Here is a 19,796-nt window from a genome sequence, read left to right on the forward strand (position 1 = left end):
TGATAAAAGATGAACTAAATAAAATAACAACAAGAATACAGAAAATAGAATGAAATGGAAAGAAATAGAATAAATTGAGTGATGTTTATAAAAGATGAAATGACAAAAAGAAGAAATGAATGATGATTATAAAAGATAAAAATAAAATAATAAATATAAAATCAAAACTAAAATAACATAATAATATAATAACAATATCATTGATTTTATCTTATTTCATTCTTATTTTATTTATCTTCTTTCATTATTTATATTCTTCTATTTTATTAAATGAAAATGAATGAGAAATGAATAATGAAAATCAGAAACAACACACAAACATTAATACAAAATCAAATAATGAAAAATCAAATAATAATTGAATATGATGAAGTAATTTAATAAGAAATATAATAAATAATAATAGAAAGAATGAAATAAGATAATATGAAATAATAATAATTAGAAAATAAAAAGAAATAAATGATGATATTAATAATAAATGAAATTATACACAATAATATAATGATAATGAAATATTCAATCATAAAATAAGAAATAAATAAATGATAATTCAATGAGAATAATTAAAATGATGAAATTTAAAAATAAATTAATTCAATTTAAATAAAAGAATAATGAATAGAAAACCAACATTCTCATTAATGAAAAACTAAATAATAAAAGAAGAATAAACAATATTAAAATATAAAGAGATTATTGACATTTGAATAAAGAATAATAGAAAATAAATAATATCAATTATTTGTCTTCTTTTTATTTATTGATTGTTTATTTTATTATTCATTATTTTAACAACACCACTTCAATCAAATTAAATTAATAAAGATAATAAATGATAAACAAAAATACGATAATAAAATAAGAATAAGAAATAAAAGAGAAAAGAAATGAAATAATTATTATAAACACACAAGGAATAAACGAAATTAAATGAAATAAAAATCAAATAAAATGATAAAATTATATTAAATAACATATTAAAAGAAATAATCAATATTTTAAATATTAAAATACTTAATATGAGAAAATATCAATATTATTAATATTTCCTTTTGTTTATTGAAGATGAAATAAAAAATAGGTTAATCATACTTCATTCTTTTATTTTGATTATTTAACAATATTATCTTCATTTTAAGAGATCATTTTCCAATACAGGAAGTACAACAAATTTTAATGCCATAGATATTGTATAAAACATTTGTGTATTGAAAAGAAAAATAAACAAAACATAATAATTCAAAGTGGTATAAAAGAATGAAATGTCAATAGCAATGAATGGCATAACAATAATAATATTGTTAAATGAAGTACAAAGGAAAAAGGATTAGAAGAAGAAAAATACAAATAAAAACAAATAAAAAACAAGGTAAATACAATAATAATAAAGATTATACAAATAACAAATATAAATGAATAACAATAAATGATATTCAAGAAAGAATAATAAGAATAACAAGTGAATGGAAAGAAGGAGAATACGAAGAAATACTTAAAAAATATGAAGGTAAAAGAAAAAGATGGAATGATATTCTTCAAGAAGTATATTCAATCAAAAAGAAGATGATAAATGAAAAAAATTAAATAAGAAATTATATAAGAAATTAAGATGGGAACAAATAGAAAGTATAATAAAAGTGACAAACATCAATGTAAATAATGAAAAAGAATATATTAAATATATTAAAATATCACATAAAATAAATACTAAACAATACATTAAAGTGAAAGTAAATGATATAATAGAAGAGTAGAGTGTAATTCAATAATAAAAACATAATATTAAAGAATAACTCTACAGAAATTGATGAAGAATATCTTAACACTCTCATCAATAAAATAAAAGAAATGAAAGTAGAAAAATGTACAAATATTAATTACTATATTCAAAGAAAAGAAGCTGACGAATTAATAAGAGGAAATAATAATAGATGGATAATTTCAGGAAGCAGAATGCATGAAGTGGAAGATGATATGAATAATATTTCAATGTGTATGCACCTCTATCTCCAAAATAAAATAATAAGAGACAAATTTGATGAAATAAAAGAAATCCTAAAGAAAATTAATAAAATAAAAGATCTAGTCAAGGGAAGAAAATGGTACAGAATAAAATTCAACATGAAATTAAATGAATGTGATGAATAAAATATTAAAATAAATGAATAGAAAGAATAAAGTACCTAAAATATATGATGACAATGATAAAAGAAAGAATTAAATTTAATAAAGATGAAAGGGTCAGAATCAATACAAATAAAATCATGTTTGATTCTAACAAGAAAATTAGAATAAGGAAGAAAGACCCAAAAAACGAAATATACCCAAATAACGATATTACTTTAGAATATTGGAAATCGTTATATGAAACACAGGTGAAATTAAATAAAGATAATTGGAAAATAAAACAAATCACCTTATTGAATGAAAGATATATCAATTATGATAATGTCATTATAACATTAAATGAATTAAATTTAAGTATAATGAAAATAAGTAACTGGAAAACACAACGAATAGACACTATATATGGGTATTATTTGAAAAGGATGTCATCATCAAGAGAAATCATTCTTAATATCTTCAATGAATGGTTAAACTTCCCTGAAAACATCCCATTAGACGTGGTAAGTGGAAAAACTTTATTAATCCACAAAGTGATATGAATAATGTCATTAATTATTGTCATATCAGTTGTACAAATGTAATTATGAAAGTATTTACCTCAATATTAAAAGAAAAGATTCACAGAAGAATTAACATGAATAGTGAATCATTTAAAACTTGTAGTAATAATCAACTGGGATGTAAATTACAATCTTTAGCTGCTAAAGAAGGAATAATTAATAGTTATATGTTAAAGCAGAAAGAAGAGAAATACCCAAAATATGTGGAGTCATATTATGACATTAAGAAAACATATGACACAGTAAACCACAAATGAGTAATTGAATCATTAAAGTATTTTAATTATGAGTTTGTCATCATTGACATTATTGAAAGTATGATGACTAGATTGAAGATATTCATCGGTTATAAATTTAATGAATATCCATGATGTATTAAATTAAATAGATGAATTTTACAAGGTGATTCCTTATCAAATCTACTCTTCATCATTCAGATGAATGCAATTTCTCAAATCATCGAAGAGAAATTCCCAAAAACAAATCACACATTATATATGGATGATTTGAGAATAATGACGGAAAGTAGTGAAGAAATGGGAATAATTAACAATGAAATTAAAGAAATAATAAGTTATGTATTGAAATGAATGAAAAAAAGTCAGGAATGGTATTAAAAAACAATAAGGAAATACCAAATGGAATGCAAAACATCCCCGTAGTTGAAGGTGATGACTTGTATAAATACTTAGGAATATGGCAGTCTAACGAAATTGATGACACCTTCAATTGTAAAACCATCAAAGAAAAAATGAATCAGAAGATGGAAGAAATAAACAGTGATGAATGTAGTAATAGAAGATATATTACTAGAATAAACAATGAAGTAATCCCTATCTTCAGATATTCAGCATCAGTTGTGAATTGGAAAATCACTTAGATAAAATTGATTTTGAGATAAGAAAATATTTAAGAAAGGCAAAATACATTGGTGAAACTCCAAAGATCGACTGTATGTCATTATAGAAGAAATGGGTGAAGGATTAATAAACATAAATGAAGAATATGTTATTGAATTAATAAGAACATGAATGTATTACTGTACCAGAGTGAAATAGGAAATAACATATTAGATAGATGACACAACAAGAAATGAATAAGGAATAGAATTAAAAAACATTAATTCATAAAATAAATGAAACAAAAATAGAAGAAATAATAAATGAATTTATTGAAAAGAAAAAAGAAAAAGAAGTAGTTGTAGAAATAAAGAAATTAATGATAAATACATCAAAAAATGGAAGTCTCATCAGACAAATGACATGTTAGAAGATGGAATGAGTCAAAAATGAGTAGATAAAACTACTACAATGAAACCATGGAAGTACACCAATATTAAAAAGAATGCATTTCTACAATTAACTAAAATGCAAGATGGAGCAATATTTTGTGGGTATAGAAAATCAAAAATAATGAAAAATGAAAGATTAAAATACTGCACACTTTGTAAAGACAAGATAGCTACAGTAGAACACATTCTACTATCTTGTATTAGACATAAAAATCACAAATGGAAAAACATGACAATATTGGCATTATAATATTGATTAATAAGAAAATACACTGGAAATAAATAATATAAAAACCACCATATGAAACAATGTTCAATATAAAGACATTACTATGATATGGAATATACAAATAATGCATAAAAGTGAATGACAATATCACAAAATACCAGACATATATGTATTAGATAAAAAGAATAAAACTTGTTTATTATTTGATATAACTATTGTTGAATATCACAATATTAATTGAGCCTATTGGAAGAAAAGAAATAAGTATAATGAATTAAAGAATATTCTAATGAAAATAGAAAAGTTAAAATATGGCAAAATAATTCCAGTAGTAATTTCAATAAACGGATTAATGAATAATTCAAGTAATAAATTAATTAAAGAATTAAGAATTGAGATTGACATCAAGAAAGAAATTAAAAACCTTGTCATAAAGAACGTGGTGGATGTCATGGAATACTGCTTGTATCATAATCAAACATACTCCGTAGAAATACTAGAAGAAGAAGACGAATTGATGGTATTAGTCTCTCCTTTAGGCAGTAACAATAGAAACTAATTCTATTAATACTTAATTAATTGCTTATTTTATTGTCTTTTATTTCTTCTTTTATTTGACTCTTTATTTCTTTTTCAAATATTTTGATAAATTGACAAACATTTAAAACAAAGTATTATATTGAATAATTAACCAAATTATCTTTTTATTTTTCATTTCACTTTTTAACATTTTTCTTTCATAACTTCATTGTATTATATAATTCATAACACAATAATAATTTAATGAATTTATCATTCCATTAACACATAATATATATTATAAATTATATTTAAAAAGTATTAAATCATAACTTAATATCTCCATGAAACTATCAATAAACTATTTTATTTTCATTAATGAAATGGTATAAGACTTAATCTCGTAGAATAAGTAATTCAGTATTTACTAATGAGTTAAGTTAATGCACATCATTTAAAAATAAAAAACATTATAATGTTAAAATATTATTAAAAGAATAATTTATACAAATGTATTTGTTGTATTTTGTATTAAAAACTATTCGTACAATAAAACAAATTTAATGTATACATCAATATTGAATATGTTTGTAACAATAATTTGTTTAAATGTTAATTCTTGAATAAAATGAGCATATTTATGTAATTCTACAGAAAGAAATTAGTACTGAAGTTACTGAAACAATTATTACTTTTATTAGTTTATAAGAAAATGAATCAAATACGTAGAAGAAGAATGAAAAAATAATGAATAGCTGTAGTAAAATGAATAATGGATTAATAAGAATCTTGTGAAGCAACAATAAAATTATAGATTTTATATTCGCTCTATTTCTATTTTATTTATTGAAAACATTTTCATTCAAAATGAACAAAACAGAAATTCTAATCCTGAGTAATTTGCTCTAAGAATTTATAAATTTGTGTTTCAGTCAAGTAAGATATTTTCATTTTGAATATAAATAATATAACTATAATACTGGTTTATATCAAATGTTAATAAGAATAAGATTTAACATCTTTTTGTATATTGCATTGAAAACATTCTTTTCTAAAAAAGAACAATCATTTTACTTTGTTTCTTTCTGAGTTTATGGGAAATAAGATAGCTTCTTCTCATTATTTACTTTTGGAATCATTTGTAGAACTTATAAACCTACTCAGTTGTTATACAATCATGTTGTGCCGTTTCAATCTTAAACTACCATGTAATATAATAAACGTATAACCTATGTGAAATGATTCAATTAATATATTTACTAAAAATTAAATGTAAAAGACATTATCTTGAATGAACAAATAACTTACAACTTATACTAGATTTGATTACACTAAGTACTTTCTCAGGTGAAAAGATTGTATTGAGTGAGAGTCTTCTTTAGTTAATGAAATCCTATGTTTTGAAAAATACTATAATAGGAAGAATAATACTAGATTTAACAATTTAACAACGTTTAAAACATGAAAAAATCAGTAAAACATATTTTAGTCAATATAACTTTGATAATTATTATAATAACATTGTTAGTGTATTGAAACAATTATTTTTTAACCTGTTGTTAATTTTAACACTACCAAACTTTTTTTCCAGTTGAGTTTGTTGCTTATCTTATTTTCCAGAAGTTAATCATATTTCATTCATAAACATCTTCAACCAAATAATTCATTAATATTTGTAATTTCATTTTACAAATCTAGTACTTAATGAAGTCTAGCTTTATTAAAGATAAAATGTACAAAAAAAAAAATAAATGTCAAACTGAAAACAAACAATTAACTTTATTCCTTTTTATACTTTCCTTTAGAATTTGGATTAAATGACCGATTTATTAAGTATAATACACTGCCAATACCATACCACCTGATTTTTTTATTACTTTATTCGGTTTCATTTGTTTGATTAATTACTATGTCTATTTTCCAGAAATTGTTCTTCTCTTTTCTTGTAACTACTATTTTAAAATATGACAATTTTGATAGTTCTGAACCTTAATTGAAAAACATTATACTCATTATAATGTTTAGAAGTAAAAACATGTCACTAAAACTCTGTTGATTATACACGACGTTATGTGTGTATTGGGATGATTTTACTAGACATAAGCATCAATACTTTATTGTGTATAATAAAAATTATCACCACTCTCTTAGACACATATTGTTGTATCACTAACTTCAACAAATAACATGAGGTATTATTTCAACAATCAGAGATTGAAAACCAACAGTTGTTTGGTCAATTAACAAATTTTTGTAAATTCTAGTCAACACATGTTTAAGACATCAATACTTTCCATTAAAATTGTTAAGAAATGTTCCAGTGCTTCAATGTATTAGTTAACTTCATCAAAAACTTTCGTTGTAACGATATTATGAAGAAATAACTCCCTTATCATTGTCTATGCATTGTCCAACCAACATAAAAACATCACCACTGACTGTATAGGGATTGGGTATTAAGCTTGAAGAGCAATTTGGTTAATGAGAAGAGTGTAAAACGTCAGAAAATGAATGAGAAAATAAATACTGTTATACATCTCATTATTAGTGAACAAAAGAAGAAGAAGAATGAAAAAATAGTATTCGACAAGATTCTACCCAATTGAAAGACGAATAAAGAACAAGAAATTGAAGAAATTAGAATAAAAACATTTATTCGATAGTATTTAGAACGTTCTAAAGAATATAAAAACTATTATTGTGGAGATGGTAAATCCCCTTAATGTCAATTACACTTAAGTTACATTTAAAAGACCTTAAACAACAACACGAAAATTATAAAGCTGACTATGAACTTCTTGAAGAATATTTTTCAACAAAAGAATTTACAGGATGTTTCCCAAAAACCCTTGTAGATCAATTAAAAAGTCATCATAAAGGACAAGATGAAATTGATTTATTAGTTGAAACATTAAAACCATTAGTTTGTATTGGATCATGTTATGCACTTTGTAAACCATCACAATTTCCAGTAGGTGGATGTTGTTATTGTAAAGAAAGTGGAAATGCATATATTGGATTTAATATGGAATCAGCAGGACGTTGGATTGGATATTCAGTTCATGGTGAACAATGTACAACAAATAATGCATTAATTCATGGAGAGAAGAAAATTGATTTATTAGTCATTAGTTATACACCATGTGGACATTGTAGACAATATTTAAATCAATTTGCTAATAGAGATGAATTTCTTTGTCATATAGTTACATTGAATAGAACGTTCCATTTAAGAGAATTACTTCCATTTGATTTTAGACCAAGTGATCTTCCAAGTATTACATTCCCTGACACATCTAAATTTGTAATTAAATCAAAAGTTGGTGATGATGTTGATATGAAATTTATTAATCAAGTAATTGATTGTGCAAAAGACAGTCATGTTGATAATCTAATGTGTTATTTAGGTGTTGGACTTGTTATAGGAAAAGAGATTTATCTTGGAAATTATATTGAGAGTTGTGCTCACAATCCATCTTTCCATCCAATGAATGGAGCCATTAGTCAATTAACATTAAATGGAAAAGATGTTAGTGATGTTGATAGTATAATTTTAGTACAATATGAAAATTCACCATTTAAAATGGAAGAGAGTGCTATTGGAATTATTAAAGGATATGGATATACCAATAGTAAAATAACAACAATTACCATTGGTTAATCTCAAAAAAAAAGGAAAATAACACATTCATTTATTGTTAATGTTTTATTTTATTTTATAAAAAGTTACAAAATATATAAATAAGTGAAATAAAAAATAACAAATAATTGTTATAAAGATAATAAAGACGGTTGAATATTTTGTGAAAGGTCTCGATATTTTTTTAGTAATTCAGCAAGTTCAAGATTAGTATATTGAAATTCATTACTAAGTAATTCAAGATAATAATATGATTGGTCAAATATAAGTAATGCCTTTAATTTAGATGAAATACCAAATAATAAAGTTTGAGTATAATGTTTATTTTCAAGTAAGATTTTACCAAATGATAAAACACGTTGAGGAGAATGTAATTTAACAAAATACTGTGCTTTTTTTAAACCATCTAGAATATCTATTTCAGGTGGAGAATCAACATCAAAACATTTAATTAAGAATGGATTATCTTTTTCACAGAATTTATAAAGAATTTCAAAAGAATTTCTTTCTAATAATTGATAAATACATCTTTTAATTAACTCAAATAAATAATTACTAATAGCACTTTCTTCTGTTGATACAATAATATTTATGTCTTTAAAAAAGATAGATACTATTTCTGGTATTAACTGAAGTTGAGTATTTTTTTCAAATAATGTCTGAATTAATTCAATAGAATATTGTAATGCTACTGGTTTATTATAACATTCTATAATAATTAATAAACATTTAATAGCATCTTCATATTCTTCTTTTTCTAAACAATCAATAAATATAACAATAGGTGAATCTACAATTTCAAATAATTCATTCCAATATTCATTTTTTATTAATGTTGATGCATTTAAAATAATTTTTCTTGAATTTTCATTTCTTGAAATATAATTTACAACAGTTTCATATGTTGTATATCCAATTTTCTTATCATGATATCCTTCTGTTACTTTACACATACATTTTGCTAATTCATTTTCCCATATTTGTGTATCATTTCCAAATTCTTCTTCTATCTCTTTAATTCCTTTTCCATTTGTTAATTCAACTAACATAATTTCTCCAAGATAATTATATTCTTTTAATCCTTCACATAATGGCATTGTAATATCTTTTGTTGTTGATGGAATAAGTCCAGGAGAATTATTATATGGCTGAATAATTTCGTTTTCATTAATAAGTCCTTGACTTATTGATGGTGTTATTGAACTTGAAAGAGAACTGGGAGAAGGAAGACTTGGACTAATAAGTGAAGTTGAATTTGAAAATTCGGTTGAGTCTGATAGAATGGAAAGACCTCTTTTAAGTGAAAAAGGACGACTAAATTGTATTTGAGATTGTAAGGATGGGAAGTCAGGTGAAAGAACAGTTAAATAAGGAGGAGATGTTATGAGTAAAGAAAGTTTAACAGGAATAGTAAATGTATAAAAGAGTGAATCTAAATGACGAATAACTACATTTCCAGTTTGTTGTACTAATAAGATATTTTTGAAAGGAATTGATATTGAATGAACACTATCATTTATAATTTCACATGGGTTTTTAGAATCTGACTTGGTTAAAGTAACAACAAAATTTGACCATAATATAATTGTTGTTTTTGGAGAAGAATAATCAGATGAAGAAAATGATGATGTAAATTGAATTGGAATTGATGAATGAAGGTCAATAGAATCATTACGAATTAATGAAGATGATTTAATTAATTGAAATGTGAATAAATTATTTTTGTAACCAATTTTCCAAGTCAATAATCCTATTTGATTAGGAAAACCAATTAATGTATATACAAAACTTTCTTTAATATTTGTTAAAAGAATACCAAAAGAATTAATTGAGTTAGATAAATCAATAAATTGATTTGATTTTAAATTTTGTGTAGAAGATGATTTAATGTGTTTTTTAGTTATTTGAATATTTTCTAAAGGAGGAATAATTTCAATCGAATCATAAATTGGTAAAGTAAAATTAGGATATTTATAAGCTAAAATATGAAGTAAAGATGATGATAATTGAAATAATATTAAAGTCCCTTTATCAAATTCCCATGAAATAGTATTATTTAAAATACAAAGATCAATTGGAATTACTGCTTGAATAGAAGAAATAGAATCAAATAAAACAAGTGATTGAGGTTGTTTTAAAATAAAGAGATAAGTATCATTAATAGGATAAACAGAAATAGATTGAATAGAATAAAAATATTTACATAATAATTCTTGTGGAATAATAAAAGAATAAACTTTTTTTGTTGAATGAATTGTATTTGTTATAATATTAATTGTTGTAGAAGTATATTGAATAGCAAGGTCATTCATTTCTATAGTGTTCATTAATTTTGTTTCATTAACAATTAATTGAGAATGAAATAATGGTATTTTAAATAATCTACAACAATTTGAATCAATAAGATAATTTCCTTCTTCTTCAATTGAATTAATAACAATTCCATTTGGTGTAATTATTGTAGATAATCCATTACATTGAATAATAAGATTGTTATTTGGAAGAAATTGAATTTTAGGTGTAAATGTATTAGTGTCAATATTACAATATATAGACTTTTGTATTATTTTAACTTTATGACATGTAAAATTCAATGGAGAATATTGGTAAATAAGAATTTTATTGTCTTCATCTATTAATGCAAAATAATATGTTTCACTAATAATATAACTTTTAATATTTGTTGGTAAAATAAATGTTGATTTAATAATTGGAAGACAACTTCCTTCTACAAGTCCAGCAAAGACTATTGTCATATCATTTCTTCTATAAATCATAGATGTACATTCTGATGAAATAATTAAAGAAGTAACATCAATATCTTCTACAGTCATATCCATTTGACCATTTTGTATTTTAAATCCAGAATTTGGTTGTGTTGATGATGTAAATGTATTATCAATAAATGATATAAGTACACTTTGATCAAAAGGAAAAATTCCTATAATTTCTTTTGCAAATTCAATTTTATTAATAAGTTTTGGATACAAATAAAATGTTGTTGAAGGTCGATACACTGAAAGAGGAAGAGATGATGGATCTCTTTTTACTACTTCAAAACAATATAACGTTTGTGTTGAAATAAGATAAAAACAATTTGTGTCTTTAATAAAACATCCTTTTGTTACTTGAATATTATCTATTTGATGAATAAATGGTGGGAAAATAATAAAATCATTTCCTGAAATATCTACAACTGATATATTAATATCTGTGACTATAACTAATACTTCTGTATAATGCAAAAATGGTTGTATAAATAATCCTTGTAAAATATTAAATTTTTCTCCTCTTAATTTACTAATATCATGTTCTTCATTATTACTTAAAAACTGAGTGTATTTTGGACGGTGCATAATCAATTCAATTCAAGTCCATTTTCTTTTTCTTTTTATAGATTGTTATTTATAACAAATTTATATGTAAAAATTTTTAAATTTCCTTTTTAATATTCTAAAAATATATATTGTCTATCTAAAGAAATAAGAATGATTTGATTTATTTAATCTACCTAATGATATAAAATATTTGAATGAAAAACAAATTAAATTAATATAATTCAATATACAGCAATGTTAATAACAACATGGAATAGGATAAAGTTCATTCTTTGGTGTTTGGAGCCATTGATACACTCTTTTATTTCGTTGTGTATTATCAATTTCAATAAGATTTGCCAGTCTTAAATTTCGTGGTGTTAAACGTGTTAAACAATGATCTTCTGATGTTATTGAAGATTGTTTCCTTTCTATACATGGGATTTTTGGAGAATGAATAGAATCAGAAGTACAAATACTTTGATAAATACAATTACTATGTGATTGTTCAATTAATTTAAATTGAGTATGATAAGGAATATAGACTGGTTTAAAGAGTGTAGGTTGCATGACTAAGGAATGCAATCAAAGATTGTCTGTTCGTTTTTATTTCAAAATTGGCAACAAAAATCCTGAGATTAGCTCTTAGTTAGTTTTTAAATCTTCTGACTTTTATTGGTAATGGATTTATCCTTTCTAATTCATTAAGAATTGAATAACTGTTATCTATTTTCTATTGACCCAATCATAGCAAATAGAAATAACTTGGATTTGCAAAACTTACTTCACTGGTTTATTTTTTTATGAATTAGACACTTTCTCCTGTTAATTTCCAACGAAAGATAGATTAATAATAATTTTTGGGGGAAATTATAGTCTAGAAAATAAATATACAAGACAAAAGACTCTAATTATCACCACTCAAACTATTCATTTTGTCATTTCATAAAATGTGAAAGTCACATCGTCGTTTGGTGTTTATCTATTTCTGAATCACGAATCACTAATATAAGTTGAGAAAAAAAAAAGACAATAATTAAAAATGGTAAAAAAATCTGAGGAAATTCCTGTGGATTTAAAACGTGCTCTTGAAACAGCTATTCTTGGTGTTTTGAAGACTAAATTCACAGAAACTTCAACCAACCAGAATAAACCAAAGTTGAATAAGAAACAGAGTAAGAAACCTTCAATATCTTTTTTAAATTCGCAGCCACGTGTTAGTTGTAAAAACAGAAAAAGGAAAAAAACTCCAAAATAAAAGAAAAAAGATAATGTTAAAAATTATTTTTTATCAATTGTCAGAATTTTTTGTTATTTCAATTCAAGAAAAGAAAAAAAGTGTAAATAACGAAAACTAAAGTCATAACAATGACTATCCAACAAAGACAAAACAGTCAGTACCAATTACAAACTCAGTTAATCAAAGAAGTAATAAAAACTCAATTCATTTCTGATAATGATATTGAAATATTTTATCAAAACCAAATGTCTAAAAGTCTAAATAACCAATATAAACAACAACCTCATTTTATTTCAGAAGCATTACAAATCTTTTTTACGTCAGTTCAACATTCTATTCTTCATGATTGTAATTACATTGATTTTTTTCAATGGTTTATTAAACATATGAAAGATGCATTAGAAAATTTAATTCATAGTTCAAATCCATTATTTCAAAAAGATAATAATTTAATAATATTACCATATTCTTATCAACAACAAGATACTGATTTTGTTTTTACACGTTATGAAATATTTGGAATATTAGCTTGTAGTTTTTTTGGTATTGAACGATCAAAAATATGTCATACCCATTCAATATCATTTAATACTCTTATAACATCAAAACTAGGATTACAAAAGATGTTATGTCTCATTTCATATTTCTTTGTGATGATTTTATATCCCGAAAAAAACGAAAAAGTTCATTTCATTAGAAAAAGACTTAATAAAGTAATTAATTGGGATCAAGACACTCACCAATTAATTGATACAATTTATGGAGAAAATGGAATAGAAACATCTGATTATCCAAATCAAATTGACTTTGCAAATAAAAATATTCATTTATTTAATATTTCTGGAAATGCAACTCAAGAAGAAATTATGTTTGCAGTAAAACCTGAATGTTATTTATCTATTCTTCTTTTTGATACAATGGCATATAATGAATGTATTATTATTGATAATTGTCTTACTATATCAAATACAACAGGATTTAGAAATACATTTCGTTGGAAATCTATTAAAAATGAAGCTCAAATTACTTTTCAAACTGCTGTTATTGCTATTGATTCATGTACTTCTTCTTGTTTTACTAAACAAAATATTATTAGAGACTTAAATAAATGTTATATTGGATTCTCTTCTATTAAAAGAAATATAGCAACTGGTCAATGGGGTTGTGGTGTTTTTGCTAATGATCCAACACTTAAATATTTTCAACAAGTTCTTGTTGCTTCTTCTCTTCAAATTAATATTAAATTTCATTGGATGGACAAAAATAAGTATAATGAATTACATAATATATTATCAATAATGAGAACAAAACAATTATTAGTTAAAGATGTTTATTTATTGATAATAAAATATACTCAACAAACTGATTTTTTATCTTATCTTAAATCATATCTTTCATTAATATAAATTATTGTTATTTATAATTTGTGTTATTTTAAACCCTCTTTCCAAAAATAAGAAGAAATAAACTAGAAAACAATACATATCAAAATGTCAGATATTATCAATTTATATCGTGAGAGATTTGTTGAGAGTCTTTCAGAATTAAAGAAGAAACAATTATATAGTAAAAATGAAATTAAATGTATTATTGAAAGATGGACTAAACAAGAATATTCACTTCGAAGAGTTGGATCAAATTATGAAACATATAAACATGCTATTGAACAAGAAATTGAAGCAGATAAAGAGTTAGAATTTAGAGTAGAAAAGAGTGATATGTTTATTGAACAAAAAAAGTTTCAAAGAGTATTTAAGAAACGAATTATGCAATTATATTCTAGACTTATTAGAAGATATCCACGTATGTTATCATATTATATGGAATATGCTAATTGGTGTAAAAGTATTGACTATCATTTAACTGCAGTTAGTGTTTATCAACGAGCATTAAAATATTTTTCACGAGATCTTTCATTATGGAATGCATTAAGTCAAGAAATTATAGAACATAATAGTGACATACAAACAGCAAGAAAAATTATGCAACTTGCTATTGAAATAAACAAAAAATCAGAAGAAGGATATCTTTGTTATTTCAAAATTGAATTAAATTATATTCATAAGATAAAACAAACTATTGAAATACGATTTAAAGACTTAAATAAAATAAAAGACAAGAAAATGGAAGAAGAAAATCAAGAGAATAATATTAATGAACAAAAAGAAATTGAAGAAAGTCTTCAACAACTACAAAATAATGTTAATAAATTATGGAAGATTTTAACTATTATTTATACAAATGGAATTGAGAATATTGATGGAGTTGAATTCAAAAGTAAATTTATTCCAATTATTTATAATGAAGAAAATGGTCAAGAATTAAAGAAACAAATTCTTCATGATATTCTTAATGAAGAAAAACAACCAAAAGAAGTAATTTTAGAAGTATTATGTGATACATTATCTCCATTAAATAAACAAGAAGCTTTAGATATAATTGATAATGATGTATTTAAAGAAGTATCTGAAGAAAAAAAGAATAAAATAAAAAATAAAATCAATGGTGTGATGGAAGTTATTAAAACACCCATTGATTATGCTATTGAAAGAATTGAAAAGGTACAAGTTGAAGATCAAATTGAGGCAATGAAAAAAGAAATATTAAACATTAATAGAGAGTATTTAAGCAAACTTAAAATTTATTGTATTGACACTGTTATGAAAACAAATATAAATGAGTTAAACACATTCATTGAATGGGTGTTAAAAACTACTTGTGATGAAGAATGTTATTTGAAGATAATTCATTACTTTATTTCTCAAGAAGAAATTGAAAAAGCTAAAAAAGTATTTGATGAGGCATTAGTTCATGAAAACCTTGCTTATCACTCAATGAATTTATGGCTTGAATATTTATTATTATGTAGAAATTCAAATGACTTCAAACTTTCTCAAAAAATAAAATCACGTATGAATGCAAGTTATTCTAATCCATCCGAAGTAGAATTAGCATTTGAAGAAAGAATAAATAATAATTGATTGATTTGATGAAAATTAATAAATTACAGAATAATTAAATTAATGTTTGTTGTTCTACTGAAACTTTCTTTGAAAAATACTGAGTGAATTTGATTTTGAAATATTGGGTTTTTGATATATTATGTTTTTCTGCTCCATTTTTGATCTTTTTGTAATAATATAGACAACTTAAATAAATGCCTGAGAACAGAGTACATGAACAAATTGCATTTGATAAAAATGCAATAAAGAATGGAATATCATTAATATCTTCAACACAAACAGGACATTCAAATTTATTTTGTTTTGGACATCCACAAGAATTAAGCGAACTATCTTTAAAACAACAAGAATTCTGGAATATGAATGAAGTAAACAAAGAATAAATGAATATTAACAAACTTTATTTTCATTAAATATTTTTTCATCTGAGCTTAATGTTTTTATCTTTTTTGGTTCTCGAAAAGCAGCAAAAGATGATAAGAATATTGCTACAAAAAATATACATCCTATTAAAAAAATTAATGCATAAATATAACGAATTTTTTTAATAGGATATAAACAGAGAAGAATACTTACTACCACTAACATTATTACACTTCCAGTCATTGCTGATATAAAAAAAAATTCTCTGATTTTTAATAAAGATGAACCGTCCAAAAGATAATATTTGGGTTGAGTAACAAATGCAAAAATTGAGCTACCAATAACAAGTAATGAAGAAATCTGTTATTTAATAACCTTTTAAAAATGATAAAGTAAAATTAACAAACAATAAAAACACCAACAGCAATAAAAAGATATATCATTAAATGAGGATATAAGTCTTTCATATAAGAAACTATGTAAATGAGAAATTTGAGATTTAGAAAAGAAAAAAATCTTTTCTGATGCTTCTATGAAATTCTATTTAAAATCATAAAAAGAAATATAAAATAAAAATATCATTGAAATATCAATTCAAAAAAATTTAGAAAGCTGTTGGAACTTTCTTAAGTTCTTCAGGTGTCATTTCATTCAAACCTTTAACTTTCACATATTCTATAGCATTAACTGGACATACTGATGAACAAAGAGCACATCCAATACATTTCTCATCATCGACACGATATCTGTTTCCATCCTTAACAATAGCAGTAGTTGAGTTATCACGACAAGATAAAGCACATGAACCGCATCCAATACAATTATTTTTAATGTGAGCATTTACTCTCCATTTTTCTGGTCCTTCAAGGATCTTTCTTTCTCCAATATGTTTCAAAGCAATACCAGTAACTTCAGCCAATTTTGGAACTGGTTTATCTTGTTTATTATCAAGAGTCCAGAATGGTGTCTTTTCTCCATATGGCATAAAGCTTTCAACTCCTTGACTATTAAGATAACCTCTAAGGTCTGGTCTTGACCAGCAGTATAAAATGAATTTAGTTCCTGAAATAATTTCATCAACAATATCATAACTCCATTTTTGGACTGAAGAACACATTTGAACTACTGAAGCACCTGTATAAATTAATTGCATAGCAGTTTCAGCAGATCTAACTCCTCCAATTCCAAGAAGATGACCTCTAACATTTTCATTATGGCGTAATACTTGAGCAATTTGTCTAATAGCAATTGGTCTAACAAGATCACCAGAAAGTCCACCAGAAATAGTATTTCTTTCAACACCAACTTGTGGCCATGGATGACCAGAAAGTGTAATTTCAGAGATACCAAAGACAGTATTAATTGTTGAAACTCCAGAAGCTCCTCCTCTCATAGCAGCTGCAGCAAGTTCTTCAATATTACCAACGTTTGGAGTAAGTTTTGGATAAACTGGAATATGAACTGATTCAACTACATATCTTGTACATCTTTCAATAGCAGCTGGTGAAACACCAATTGCCATTGCCATAGCATTATGAGACTTAAATCCACCTTCACATCCACCTTCATTTCCATCATTACCATGACATTCATTTGGACATGAGAAATTCAATTCAAGAGCATCAGCACCAGCTTCTTCAGAAAGTTTAGCAAGAAGATGCCAATCATCTGCATTATCCATACACATAATTGAAGCAATAACAACTTTATTAGGGAATTCAGCCTTTAATTTTTTAATTGATTCAAGCCAATAATGATGAGAATGTTCAGAAATCATAACAATATTATTATATGAAGTAGACTCTTGTGAATCATAAACTTTAACAATTCTGATATGATTATTCTTTTGTATATCTTTTTCTAATGGATATGTTTTAGTAAGAGCAAATCCAAAACCAGCTTGGAAACATCTCTTTAAATGATCATATGTACCTGAAACTGGAGCAGATGAAATACCAAATGGATTTTCATATTTAATTCCATCAACAGTAACTGAAATATCAACGTCATCAACTGGAGTATGGAATTTAGGAATCTTATTAACTCCAAATTCTTTAGCAATAGAAGCAACAACAACTTCAGCATCATGAACAGCTTCAACAATTGAGAATGATCTTCTATAATCACCTCCAACATAAACTGCTCCAAGTCCATTTTCAGCTTTCATAACAAGTCCATTAGCATCTGGAGTTCCTTCAACAAATGAAGCATCTGGTCCAAAACCAAAAGCACAAATAACTATATCAGCTGGAATAAGTCTTTCAATTCCATTTGGATCATAAAGGTCTTTACAAATAACTCCTTTAGCATCAAGTCTTTGTGGAAGAACTTTTGGAATAATTTCAATATTTCTTTCAATAACTCCAATCATTGATTTTTTATGGCAAGTTGCAGTTTTAATATCTTCTCTCATTACTAATAAAACTTGAGAAGCTCCATGTTCTTGTGCAGCTTCACAACAATCAACAGCTACATCACCAGATCCAAGAATAGCTACAGTCTTTCCTTTAACATCAATAGTATTATCAGACATACCATAAAGGAAATCACGAGCAAGTGGTGCATCACCAAAAGTATATGGTTTTTGTCTTCCACATCCAACAAAAACATAATCATATTGTTTTCTAAGACCAGCAATATCACTAGCACTAACTGATGAATTTAATTTAAATTCAATATTTGGATATGATTTAATCATTTCAATTTCAAAATCTAATTCTTCTTTAGCAAGTCTTTGTTCTTGAATTTCTTTTCTTAAGATTCCTCCTAAATAAGCATTTCTTTCAAAAACTACAATCTTCTTGAAATTACATCTTGCAAAGAATGAAGCTGCAGCAAGTCCTGCAGGTCCTGCTCCAATAATAGCAACACTCTTTTCAATAACTGGAACATTACCAATAGTTGGCATAATTCTATATTCTTTAAATCTTTGAAGAGAGAAAGCTTGAATTGCATTAATATCAATAGCACCAGCATGTGTTTTGGACAAGTTGCATCCAGCTTTACAACATTCTTCAGCACTACAAAGATGTCCACATGAAAGAGCAAGTGGATTAGCAGTAAGTGCAACACGAGCAGCTTCATAGAAATTATGTTCTCCAGCAGCATGAACCATTCTTTTAGCATCTAATTGAGTTGGACAACATCTCATACAATTTGGTTCAGCACAATATAAACATCTTCTAGCTTCATGTACAATTTCAGATTCACTATATTGTGGTTTGAAAGTTTTGTTATAATCAGTAATTTCTTTTCTTTGAGCACGAAGGCAATCTCTGTTTTGAATGTCAACAAGTTCAATATCACACATAGCAAGAATTAATACCTTTCTTATTCCAAGATTGTCTTTTTATAATGTTTGTCATTTTTCTTCCAGAACATTTCAGATTGATTATCGAATTCTTTCTTCTTGATGGAATCTCTCCATTGCTTCTTCTCTTCTTTATTTTGAGCAGTCCACTTCTTCACTTCCAATTCTTCCTTCTTCTACCTAAAAGAGAATCCTTCGACATAGAAAACTCGATTTTCTTTTTAGTTTTTAATT

The 19,796-nt window shown here is 24.9% G+C and overlaps 6 protein-coding genes across 6 annotated transcripts, besides 2 other annotated features; 3 read left to right on the forward strand and 3 right to left on the reverse strand.

Annotated features, from left to right (window-relative positions):
- The first annotated feature begins 1,142 nt into the window (after nt 1-1,142).
- Nucleotides 1,143-1,654: a repeat region.
- Nucleotides 1,584-4,795: a repeat region.
- A 2,656-nt stretch (nt 4,796-7,451) lies between these two features.
- On the forward strand, nt 7,452-8,390 carry EHI_012930 (cytidine deaminase, putative; the record flags this gene model as incomplete). Its single annotated transcript, XM_651249.1, has 1 exon — nt 7,452-8,390. One exon carries the CDS (start codon nt 7,452-7,454, stop codon nt 8,388-8,390), a length of 939 nt encoding a protein of 312 aa, XP_656341.1.
- Nucleotides 8,391-8,500: 110 nt separating this feature from the next.
- EHI_012940 (uncharacterized protein) lies at nt 8,501-12,256 on the reverse strand (the record flags this gene model as incomplete). Its single annotated transcript, XM_651250.2, has 2 exons — nt 8,501-11,701; nt 12,005-12,256. The coding sequence occupies 2 exons, from the start codon at nt 12,254-12,256 to the stop codon at nt 8,501-8,503; spliced, it is 3,453 nt and encodes a 1,150-aa protein (XP_656342.2).
- Nucleotides 12,257-13,054: 798 nt separating this feature from the next.
- Nucleotides 13,055-14,332, forward strand: EHI_012950 (uncharacterized protein; the record flags this gene model as incomplete). The annotated part of the gene is made up of 1 exon (XM_651252.2): nt 13,055-14,332. The coding sequence occupies one exon, from the start codon at nt 13,055-13,057 to the stop codon at nt 14,330-14,332; it is 1,278 nt and encodes a 425-aa protein (XP_656344.2).
- An 84-nt stretch (nt 14,333-14,416) lies between these two features.
- Nucleotides 14,417-15,907, forward strand: EHI_012960 (uncharacterized protein; the record flags this gene model as incomplete). The annotated part of the gene is made up of 1 exon (XM_651224.1): nt 14,417-15,907. One exon carries the CDS (start codon nt 14,417-14,419, stop codon nt 15,905-15,907), a length of 1,491 nt encoding a protein of 496 aa, XP_656316.1.
- Nucleotides 15,908-16,279: 372 nt separating this feature from the next.
- On the reverse strand, nt 16,280-16,719 carry EHI_012970 (uncharacterized protein; the record flags this gene model as incomplete). Its single annotated transcript, XM_001913488.1, has 2 exons — nt 16,280-16,612; nt 16,660-16,719. The coding sequence occupies 2 exons, from the start codon at nt 16,717-16,719 to the stop codon at nt 16,280-16,282; spliced, it is 393 nt and encodes a 130-aa protein (XP_001913523.1).
- A 137-nt stretch (nt 16,720-16,856) lies between these two features.
- Nucleotides 16,857-19,562, reverse strand: EHI_012980 (dihydropyrimidine dehydrogenase, putative; the record flags this gene model as incomplete). Its single annotated transcript, XM_651225.2, has 1 exon — nt 16,857-19,562. One exon carries the CDS (start codon nt 19,560-19,562, stop codon nt 16,857-16,859), a length of 2,706 nt encoding a protein of 901 aa, XP_656317.2.
- Between the last annotated feature and the right edge of the window lie 234 nt (nt 19,563-19,796).

Source organism: Entamoeba histolytica, genomic scaffold (assembly GCF_000208925.1).
Source record: "Entamoeba histolytica HM-1:IMSS scf_1104750516425 genomic scaffold, whole genome shotgun sequence".
Lineage (NCBI taxonomy): Eukaryota > Evosea > Mastigamoebida > Endamoebidae > Entamoeba > Entamoeba histolytica.